This window comes from Gadus chalcogrammus, chromosome 12 (assembly GCF_026213295.1).
Source record: "Gadus chalcogrammus isolate NIFS_2021 chromosome 12, NIFS_Gcha_1.0, whole genome shotgun sequence".
Taxonomy (NCBI): Eukaryota; Metazoa; Chordata; class Actinopteri; order Gadiformes; family Gadidae; genus Gadus; species Gadus chalcogrammus.
In genome coordinates this window covers 31076530-31088023 of record NC_079423.1, presented here as the reverse complement: position 1 = coordinate 31088023, position 11494 = coordinate 31076530, and the positions used below count along the sequence as shown (strand labels likewise).

The 11494-nt window shown below is 47.9% G+C and overlaps 1 protein-coding gene across 2 annotated transcripts; it reads left to right on the top strand.

Annotated features, from left to right (window-relative positions):
• Window positions 1-247: 247 nt before the first annotated feature.
• Window positions 248-11060, top strand: mpnd (MPN domain containing). Of its 2 annotated transcripts, none has more exons than XM_056604699.1 (13): window positions 248-414; window positions 994-1193; window positions 1976-2197; window positions 2332-2431; window positions 2995-3073; window positions 3172-3268; window positions 3860-3932; window positions 4098-4174; window positions 4689-4857; window positions 5363-5433; window positions 6162-6251; window positions 6734-6826; window positions 7096-11060. In XM_056604699.1, the coding sequence occupies exons 1-13, from the start codon at window positions 411-413 to the stop codon at window positions 7180-7182; spliced, it is 1362 nt and encodes a 453-aa protein (XP_056460674.1). In that variant the 5' UTR covers window positions 248-410; the 3' UTR covers window positions 7183-11060. The 2 variants fall into 2 exon arrangements, with proteins under 2 accessions (XP_056460674.1, XP_056460673.1); XM_056604698.1 differs by having other exon boundaries at window positions 6147-6251.
• Window positions 11061-11494: the final 434 nt, after the last annotated feature.

The following is an 11494-nucleotide window of genomic DNA, read 5'->3' as shown; positions in this document are numbered from 1 at the left end:
CCTCCGGATGAAAACATGAATGAATGAACTATGATCTCTTCAAATATGAAAGGAGAGCGTTCAAACAACACACACACACGTTTATTATTTTTTTAACGCTTTTATTGTAAACCATTAACGTCCTGGTGAATCCGGGCAGATGATTTGTCATGAGGCGGACAGAGGGAGAGAGCGGGGGGAGAGTGACAAGGACGAGGAAGAAAGGAAGGGGAGGGGAGCTGACATTAAAGCAACACAACAAGGAACTAGACGAGGAACCAGGAGACACAGCGGCTCATTCTATCATCTGATAACAGATCGAGCTAATGGAGCGAGGGGAGATGTGAGATCACTGTATCGCCTCGGAGGGTCTCGTGTGAACATCGTCTGACGCCGCGGGATTAGAACCTTTCCGGGACGGTTCGGTGATAATGGGTGAGAATAATGGAGCCGGGCTATTAATTATGATTCTCAGTCAAACATTGAGATGAGCGGCAGGCCTCGTCTTGCTGGAGGAAGCGGTTAATTAGACGTTTGAACAAAGGGATCGGCGATAGATGGAAGTATGGTGGTTCATAACATGAGCGGTTAGGGGATATCCAGACTATTGTGTCTCAGCCGGATTATTAATATCACTAATGATTGTTTTCATGGTGTATTACGAACATGACGACGGCTTCCTTTAGGCTATTAGGCGACACAAGGCTATTAGGCGACACAAGCTTCTGTTTTTTTTTGGCGCTTGGAATCACAAGTCACTCACATTTATAATTATAACTGCACATAAGTGAGTGACCCAGTGATTACTGGACGTGATGTTATTCAGAAATTGTTTAGGGCTGTTAATTGAAACCGAAACCCGTTGTCGTTATCAAGGTCACGTGTCCAACGACACAATAGCCTCAAGGACGCTGAGGGACAACATCATAGTATGATAACACGTGCATATGATGTGTGTGTATGTGTGTGTTTGTCTATGTGTGTGTGTGTGTGTGTGTGTGTGTGTGGTCCCAGAGCCCCCCTGCTCTCCACAGGTGGTGGTGGAGGACGGAGGAGAGGAGGAGGAGGAGGAGCTGAGCGGAGGGGAGGAGTCGGAGCTGCGCTCCAGCAGTGGGCGTGGCTCCCTGCTGACCCGGAGGGGGATCACACTGAGGGTGCTCCTGAAGGATGGGCTGGTGGAGCCCGGGGACGGGGCGCTCACCATACACTACCTGGTACGGACTATAACTACCACCTGGTCGTACACCTGGTACAGTACTAACTAACTACCACCTGGTCGTACACCTGGTACACACTATAACTACCACCTGGTCATACACCTGGTACAGTACTAACTATAACTACCACCTGGTCGTACACCTGGTACAGTACTAACTATAACTACCACCTGGTCGTACACCTGGTACAGTACTAACTATAACTACCACCTGGTCGTACACCTGGTACACACTATAACTACCACCTGGTCATACACCTGGTACACACTATAACTACCACCTGGTCATACACCTGGTACAGTACTAACTATAACTACCACCTGGTCGTACACCTGGTACAGTACTAACTATAACTACCACCTGGTCATACACCTGGTACTCACCATACACCACCTGGTACACACTAACACACTATACACACAAGCCATACACTTCCTGGTACAGTACTAACTATAACTATACTACCTGGTAATCCACCTGGTACTCACCAATACACTGCCTGGTACACACTCCACACACACACACACACACACACACACACACACACACACACACACACACACACACACACACACACACACACACACACACACACACACACACACACACACACACACACACACACACACACACACACACACACACACACACACACGCACTTCCTGGTACAGCACTAACTATACTACATGGTAATCCACCTGGTACTCACTACACTGCCTGGATCAGGATCCTTTGTAAGAAACGGTCCTTCCCCTCATCGTTCTCCTCCATCTCTCCAGGGGAAGAAGTTTGTGGGCGACCTTCTGACGGACGGTAAGATCCGCTGGGTGGAGACGGGGCAGATCTTCAACTCGCCCAGCGCCTGGGCCACGCACTGCAAGCGTCTGGTCAACCCGGCCAAGAAGTCGGGCTGCGGCTGGGCCTCGGTGCGCTACCGCGGCCAGAAGCTGGTCCAGTACAAGACCAGCTGGCTGCACAAGTACCAGCCCAGCGCCGACATGGTGAGGGCTCGGGCCGGGCTGACGCTCCACGGCTGACACAACAGAGTTCAGACCAGCACCAGGACCAACCACCCCCCCGGGGGTGGTTGGTCCTGGTGCTGGTCTGAACTCTGTTGTGTTCCCATGGGGACCAGAGCCTGGTGAGTGAGGAGGAGGACGAGGACGAGGAGGAGGAAGGGAAGACGGCGGTGCCGGCGGAGGAGAAGAACAAGAACGCCAAACCAGGATTACACGGTACGAACTGTCCTGTTGCATCAGTGTAACGGTGAATCAAGAACACTATTATGTAAAATAATGTTATTATTTTAGTTATGAACAATATGTAAACATAAAGAACAACGCATTCATTTATTAATAGCAAGTACGTTTGTACAGAAGTTTATCTAGCCTCCACCAATCAGCTTGTGAAGGTTCTAGCCTCCACCAATCAGCTTGTGAAGGTTCTAGCCTCCACCAATCAGCTTGTGAAGGTTCTATTCTCCACCAATCAGCTTGTGAAGGTTCTAGTCTCCACCAATCAGCTTGTGAAGGTTCTAGCCTCCACCAATCAGCATGTGAAGGTTCTAGTCTCCACCAATCAGCTTGTGAAGGTTCTAGTCTCCACCAATCAGCTTGTGAAGGTTCTAGTCTGCTCCAACTCAAGTGGTGTGTCTTCTGGTGTTGTTGAAGTGCTTCCAAGGAACCAGGCGTACCCTTCCTCCTACAACACCACTTTTTTTTAAATCTCAGTGTTTCAACTCAAGCTGAAACTCATGGTTAGGAGCGTGGGATAAACTCAGTGTCCCCCTGTCCCGCAGACATCATGGTGGCCCGCCGGACGGACCGCGAGAGGATCCCCGTGAGGTACGGGAACCTGGGCGCCCGCGACCCCAGCAGGTAGAGCCTCGCTAGGACGCTCCCCAACGAGTACCTCACCATGCCCCGAGTGTGTGTGGTCCTGTACTCACCTTGTCGTCCCCCCCGCCACCTCTCAGGGACCCCCACACCCTGGTGGAGCTGTCGGCCTTCTCCGCCATCAACCGCTTCCAACCCTTCAACGTGGCCGTGTCCAGCAACGTGCTGCTGCTGATGGTGAGACGGGGGGGGCTACGGCGTCCTATTGGGGACTCACACTGGGGGCCCCCCTAACACTCATGATGGCTCTGACAAGAGGGGGCCCCCCTAACACTCATGATAGCTATGACCAGAGGGGTCCCCCCCTAAAGGGCTGATTAAGGTTCACGCGACGCGACGACCACGCAGACGCCTCGACGCAGCTGTGAGCCTGTTTTGGTTCATCACAGCCGCGTGCTTCTGCGTCGCCTCAACGCGAGGTTACCTTCTTGGGAGGCGCACGTCCGGCCCTCGCGGTGGACGCAAGGAGGGTCCGCAGGGACGCAAGGGGTCCGTAGCCCCCTTGCGTGGCATGAACGTGGGACTGTAATCAGCCCTTGACACTCTTGATGGCTCTGACCAGAGGGTCGGTCGTAACACTCACTATGGCTCTGCTCCTCCTACAAACCAGGGCAGAGTAGTAGACTAATCTTGACTAGATTAACTAGCAGAGTGCACTTGTAAATAAAAGGGGCGGAACCATAATCAGTGTTATGAAAATGCTAATTATAAAGCTATTTAATGGATTCTAGTTCTGTTTGTGGAGAGTAAAAGTGAGGTCTGTTACAGGACTTCCACTGTCACCTGACCACCAGCGAGGTGGTGGGCTACCTTGGGGGCCGATGGGACACGACCACACAACGTGAGTGGATCTGTTCACTGATCATTCAATATAAAACCCTAATCTGGAAATTAACACCGTGAAGTTTGTTGTACGATTCATTCATTGTGTCTGGCCCAAAGTGTTATTAGTTTAAATAGGATTTAAACCTGGTATATTGAATCCATTAGTCTCGTTCTGTTCCAGTGCTGACGGTGTTGCGGGCGTTCCCGTGTCGGACAAGACTGGCGGACAAAGAGTCGGCCTCCGCCGTGGAGGAGGAGGTACAACAGCGCCCTCTACTGATGAGATGGAGACAAAGCATTTTAAACCACAACTGTTTCGACAGTGACTTTTTCCGTCTCGGCCGAACAATAGAACTCGATTAAGTATAAGTAGTATACATTTTTTAAACTATTATTGGGGAGATATTTTCTTTGACTTGGCAAAAAAAGGCTTGATTAGCCTTATTTATGGTAAATATATCTATAGATATATTTACCTTCAATATGGCTGTTCTCCCTGTTCTCTCCGTTCTCTCTATTCTCCCTGTTCTCTTTATTCTCTCTATTCTCCCTGTTCTCTCTCTTCTCTTTATTCACTATATTCTCCCCGTTCTCTCTCTTCTCTCTATTCAATATATTCTCCCTGTTCTCTCTATTCACTATATTCTCCCTGTTCTCTCTATTCTCCCTGTTCTCTCTATTCTCCCTGTTCTCTCTATTCTCCCTGTTCTCTCTATTCTCCCTGTTCTCTCTGTTCTCTCTATTCACTCTGTTCTCCCTGTTCTCTCTGCAGATCTGTCAGAACCTGTTCATGCGCGGCCTGTCATTGGTCGGCTGGTACCACAGTCACCCGCGTGGCCCCGCCCTCCCGTCGCTGCAGGACATCGACTCCCAGATGGACCACCAGCTGAGGCTGCAGGGCTCCAACAACGGCTTCCAGCCCTGCCTGGGCATCATCTGCGGTCAGTGGCTGGAGCCAGCCTCTACGTAACCCAGGGCTCTGCTCTATCCTAAGAAACAACGAGGTTCTCCTAATGTCGCTCTCCTCACGTTGGTGGCCTCTCCTGCTGGATTCAAAAGTGTAAAAGTTAATGATTTACACATTTGTAACATGTCCCAGAGGAAATAGGCCCACCAGGTAGTGGCCTGATTCCCTCGTTTATTTTATTCACACTTTTAAGTTCCTCTTCTTGCTGCACCTGTGAGGTTTTATGGAAAGGAGAAGTAGAGCAATAATGAGAATACTTTCTATTCCGAGTGGTTGACATCGATGCCCTCGGGATGTGGTGCTGCCTCCTCACAGAGGGCTTACAGCCAGCTTAGAGCCAGCTTAGAGCCAGCTCCCCTCACCAAACGGGTTATCTGGGACAAGGTGTTCGGTATCAGGGTTGATTCAGTCGGTCGAGTGGGCGGGGCTTGAAGCCAAAAGTTCGGACACAAAGCTCTAATTCCACTTTTCATTTGCAGGTCCGTATTACCACGGAAACCAGGGCGTGGCGTCCACAATAACCCCGTTCTGGGTGGTGCCTCCACCTGAGGTTAGCGGCCAGCTGCATCCAGCCTTCCAGGGCCAACCGCACTGCTCTCATTCAGTTCACCTCCCCAAGCCTGCTTCAATCTGTTCTCATTCAGTTCACCTCCCCAAGCCTGCTTCAATCTGTTCTCATTAAGCCTGCTTCAATCTGTTCTCATTCAGTTCACCTCCCCAAGCCTGCTTCAATCGGTTCTCATTAAGCCTGCTTCAATCTGTTCTCATTAAGCCTGCTTCAATCTGTTCTCATTAAGCCTGCTTCAATCTGTCCTCATTCAGTTCACCTCCCCAAGCCTGATTCAATCTGTTCTCATTAAACCTGCTTCAATCTGTTCTCATTCAGTTCACCTCCCTTAAGCCTGCTTAAATCTGTTCAATCTGTTCTCATTAAGACGCTTCAATTTTTTCGTATTAAGTTCACCTCCATTAAGCCTGCTTCAATCTGCTCTCATTCAGTTCACCTTCCTTAAGCCTACTTCAATCTGTTCTCATTAAGCCTGCTTCAATCTGTTCTCATTCGGTTCACCTTCCTTAAGCCTACTTCAATCTGTTCTCATTAAGCCTGCTTCAATCTGTTCTCATTAAGCCTGCTTCAATCTGTTCTCATTAAGCCTGCTTCAATCTGTTCTCAGTAAGCCTGCTTCAATCTGTGTTGCTGTGTTAATCTGCTTCTATCCACGTCTAAAAATGAGCACCCTGTTTTATCTGTTGATAATCTAGTCGTTTTCCTCAAAGCAACGACCCAACGACTACGGCATCCCCGTGGCGGTGGAGGTCACGTACGTCCAGGACAACTTCCTGACCAGCGACGTCCTCAACGAGATGGTAGGGAGGCCTGATGGCGTTCACACACAGTGGCGATAACACGCACACACTGCCAGACCCCATGGGTGCTCACAGGTCTGTTACACACGAGTCACATTCTTAGGCTTGGTTCCTCACAGCAACAATACAAGGTAAAGTAAATACGAAAGTAAAAATAAAAATATGTAAAAGTAATCCCCGACAGGGTGATGTGGGACCCCGACCGAAAGAATCCCGCTTATTATAGTTCTACTAACTGAAGAAATCGATCATTTGACACAGAATGACTAACTAAGCTAAAAATATATATTTTATTGATTTAAAAAAGATTTTAGTGCTTCTACTAAAGATAAGTCTATTAGAATCGACGGCTGGATCTGTGTCTATAGCAACAGTCTGTGAATACAGGCCGTAGAACGCCGCGATAGACCAATCAGAATAAAGTATTCAACACTGCTGTGTAACAGGCCTTCATAGTGCTAACGGGATCTCCGTCCTCCTAGATGCTGCTGGTGGACTACTACAGGACCGCCCCGGACATCGTGCAGTTCAGCCAGTACTGGTGCCCCGACACCACCATGATGGATAAGATCAAGGTACCGTATCAGGACCGGATGTTTACGTTTCATACGATCTGATTCCCGTTCTGTCAGAGGAACTGACCCAATTTCTCTTTCCCCTTTACAAATTTGTTTGTAACCTTTTTTGGAATTTGTGTCTAGCGTATATTTGGCTGTTTTGCACAAAAAGCGTTTTGTAAACAAAGTTTGTTTGATTAAGATGTCAGGTCACGATGGATATGACCTTTGGGGCCGTTTCCTGTTGTCATGCCGATGTCTGTAATGACTTCCTGTTGTCTCCTCAGGGCTCCCTGAGTGGCCACGCCCCTAAAGACCAGGCCTACTCCCAGATCCTCGAGCATGTTTACAGTCAGCTGAGTATCACGCAGTGAGGGACCAACGCTGTGTGTGTGTGTGTTTATTTGTGTGTATGCTTGCGTGCCTGTGTGCATATGTATGTATGTGTGTGTTTATATAAGTGTGTATATGTGTGTGTGTGTGTATATGTGTGTGTGTGTGTGTGTATGCTTGTGTGTGTGTGTGTGTATGCTTGTGTGCGTGTGTGTGTATGTGATTATGTGCGTGCACGGATGCTCTGCGTTACCTTTCCGAGGCGTCCAGTGCTCTGAACAGCCCCAGCGTACGATGTGAACACTGTTAGACCCACAATGCCTCCACTCGCGTTAGCAATACGTTTCTTTGGTAGGACAGTGTCAGTGACTAGAGCGGCATCCTGTCGGCCTGCGCTGCAGTGAGTCAACGTGTAAAGCTGTGGCCTCCAAGTGGTCCCCTGATGGCTTCCTCTGCTTCCGTTTGAAACAAATCAGACTCAATGACTAGAATTAATCCATTGTTAATGCCGGGAGCACATTGAACAGGATGCCGTTTCCAAATTCAGGAGACCAGGTGACCTCATCAGTGGTATCAGGCCGTACATACTTCATGTTATTGGATCAGAACATAAAGTGGTAGTTACACGTCTCGGCACATCTTGGAACCAAAGTTTTTTTTTAAGGATGCTCACATTGCGAGTGACGACGTCTCTCTCTGGGCCCGTGGACCTATTATACATTTTGGTGAAAACGTGATGGTATAGGCACATGGTGCCAGATTTGTATTGTTGATATTGAATGTGTAGGAATGACCCTGATGGACGGCTCCTAGCATCACATAAATCAAACGCAAATGGTTTAATTTGCGGTTATTAAAGAGATGATTCGCCATAGCATTGGCTTTACTCTTCCTTCTTTAGATCAGTTCAGACGTTCTTGTTAGGCCAGTTGCCGTTCAACTCCATCAGTGTCAAAACGTTCAGCGTGCAAAATGTTAATGTTTCTGAAGGCAGCAGTTGTATTAGTCAGCTCACTAGTGGTCAATGAACCCAAGGATGGATGTGGCCATGTGTGTGTACGTGTTCAAACATGACAAACTGTTTCAACTCTATTGGTTGAAACAAAAGTCTTTTTTTATTTAACCTGTACTGTATTTATAAAAATCTGTGGATTGGGCGATGCAGAAATATGGAGAAAGCAATGCCTTATAAAACCTGCTGATGACCTAAATAAACATTAAATTCAGACACTGGAATCCCTTCGATTGAGATTGTGTTATTTCTTCGATAAGACGCATGGTGAAGGCTGCTGATGCACTGAGCTCCATTGAATCTAATATCCATCTATATTCAGGAGAATTCTCTCAATACGACAGCATTGCAATTATTTTTCTTTCTTTATTAAAAGAATGGGGAAGGTTGACAAAACAAGAAGCATGTACAAATATTTGATAATAATTCACAAAGTATTGCCGTTAAATGTTGGACTCATGACATAAAAAAACATGGAAAGGTAACTTAAACTAAAACATACATTAACAAGGTATCATATGAGACTACATGCAAAGTTAAATTTAAAAATGGCTAGGGTCGATATAAAAAAAATACTATAGGAGAGACAAAGTGATTTTCGCGGTGTAAAAGGGAGTATTCTAGCTGTCCGATTAAAACACACATATATAACTCTTTAGAAAAACAGGGAGACAATTGACTGGGGGGCGGGGGGGGGTTCTGAACACGGATCCAAACCAGTTCCAGACGCCGTTAACCTAACCAGCGTGCTCTACTGCCATACCAGATGTCCATGTGGGCCGAGTAAACCAATCAGCCCTGTCCCATGTGGGGTCTGGGACCGTGTACACATGCACTACGTTTGTACACAGCAAAGTGCCATGGTGGGAGGATGAAAACAATACAAAACGGGATAGAATAAACGGATCAGGCCAGGAAATTCATGACCATTTAAAAAAGTCTATATTATTTTGGTTATTATTAGTCACGTCTCCACCTCCCTTTTTCAAAGGCACTAAAACAGCTAAGCGAAGGGTTTGTGTCTCGTTGCCCTCCTATAATACAGTGAGGCCACACCAAACATCCACCCTGAAGCCCTCCAGTACTACCAGTGAAATGTACTGTAGGATGAGACATGTAAACATGAGAGGAGATGGAACAGAGGGAGAAGAAGTCTCTTAAAGTCCCCCTGGGATCCTTCATCATAATCACCAATCTATACATAACTTAACTCATCTGCCCGCTTGAGTAAAAAGAGGTGGCAGAAAAGAGTCATGCGACACGACAGGGTAAGAAAGACTTCTAACGGTGGCCCTTTCCCTTTAAGAACTCCCTTTTCAACCCCGGTCTCTCCCTCACAGTCTGATGGACCACTAAACCAATCGGAACGATGCATTTAAGACGCCATCATACAGGAGAAGGTGGAGGGCAGATGGTAAACAGTGGGGTGGATCGTGGTGGATGGGACTAAAGAGACACTGCCTGCAGTGTCCTCAGGTCCGGTGAGTAAAACCTGGTAGACTAGTGTCAGAGCGAGCAGGTGCCGAGACCGACTGCTCCGGTCAGATTACAGTCTCTAGGTAACCAATAACAGGCCTTGGTGATGCAGAGGCATCACGTGTAGTACAGTACAGTAAGTACTGTGTAAGACAACAGGAAGGTACTGTGGTTTTGCTGAGAGCCATGTGGCTGATGCACCCTACGTATATACCTATATACCATACATGTATACCAGACACATGGTATGATACACAGACAGTGTACTGATTAGTGGCTAAAAGTTGAAGTGAAAAACAGGTGCAAGAAGAGCATCAACTTTGGGTCTGGGCGTCACGGTGGAGTTGTCTCTCCGTCGGAAAAAACACAAACGCACGCTCGCGTGAATCTCATTTGGGGACCAAGGTGCGTTAACAAAACGTTTGTTTTCACAGATCCGGAACAACGGCACAACTCTGAAGAATTGTTGCGCAAACGGCGAGATAAAAAGTTATGAGGAGTAAATACTGGAATCCTGTCAGGACCCTCAGAGAGGTCTGGTCTCTGAGGGTGTGATGGAGCCCCGGGCCACAGCCTCAGGGCCAGGGTGTCACTGTGTGGGGAGTGTCTCTGGATCTTAAGGTAAACCCCGAAATGTAGAACGGATTTTAAGGCTCATAATTGACGGAAACCAAAAGCACAAAATAAACAACAATAAATCTTTTAAAAACAACAAGTGTTCGCAGACCTGCGACCGCGTGACCCATATCTGCTACTGTGCAACTTTACGCCTGGTGTCATAATGAGTTCAGCCAACAGGGGGCGTCCAGAGGGCAGCAGAGTCAATTCAATTGACTCGGCTCTGCACAACAATTAAAACCATATTGTTTATGAAATGTAGGGGAACAATAAAGTCACCTGTTTGATGTATGAGTTGTACTCTTATCAATTAAAAAAAAATGAAGTAACGTTTTTTTTCTCCTCAATTCAGCTGTTCAGAGGTAAACATGATTTCATAACGAGTTGCCTCAGACGAGGGACCCTGACCTTCTAACCTCGTTGTGGGAGTGGTCTTTATTTTAATACATTTCTCATCTGGAATGTGTAACATCATCGTCTTCTGAATTTCCCTTCAAAGTCCCGAAGACAGAAAGGAGACTGTAGTATTAATGAAGATGATGCCATGGTGGACTAAGATGAAAATTCTACACCCCATCCCTATCGTCACCCTCATCCCTCTCTCCCTCTCACCCTACCATGACTTTAGAGGGGCAGGGCCACCAGCACCTCCACGTAGTTGAGAGGGAAGAATCCTGATTGGCCGTGCAGCATGCCCTCGTACCAGTTCTCGTCGATCTGATTGGTCAGCGTGATGATGTCGCCCTCGCGGAAGCCCAGCTCGCCCTCGTTCTCCGGGTCGAAGTCGTAGAGCGCCTTGCAGCTGGGCTGCTCCGGGACTGTGGACACACGGAGAGGAGAGGACTTAGCATCACAGTCATCACAACATACATGCGTGCTGCGATGGACGCATGCTGCACGTCGCTGGTGTCTTCTTCAGTGCTGCAGTCGACCGGCTGAGGAAATGGTCAATGGTCTGCATGTATACTGCGCTTTTCTTGCTTTTCTTTTTTTCGCTTTACGAAACCGCCTAACATTCACCCATTCGTTCACCCGTTCACACACCGACGGCGGTGTCAAACCATAAAAGGCGACAGCCAGCTCGTCGGGAGCAGTCAGGGTGAGGCGCCTTGCTCAAGGACACCTCGACACACACACACACACACGCTAGGAGGAGCCGGGGATCGAACCAGCAACCTTCCGGTGACCAGTCGACCCGCTCTACCTCCTGAACTACTGCGGCCCTTCTTCACTTCATTGCTCAACCC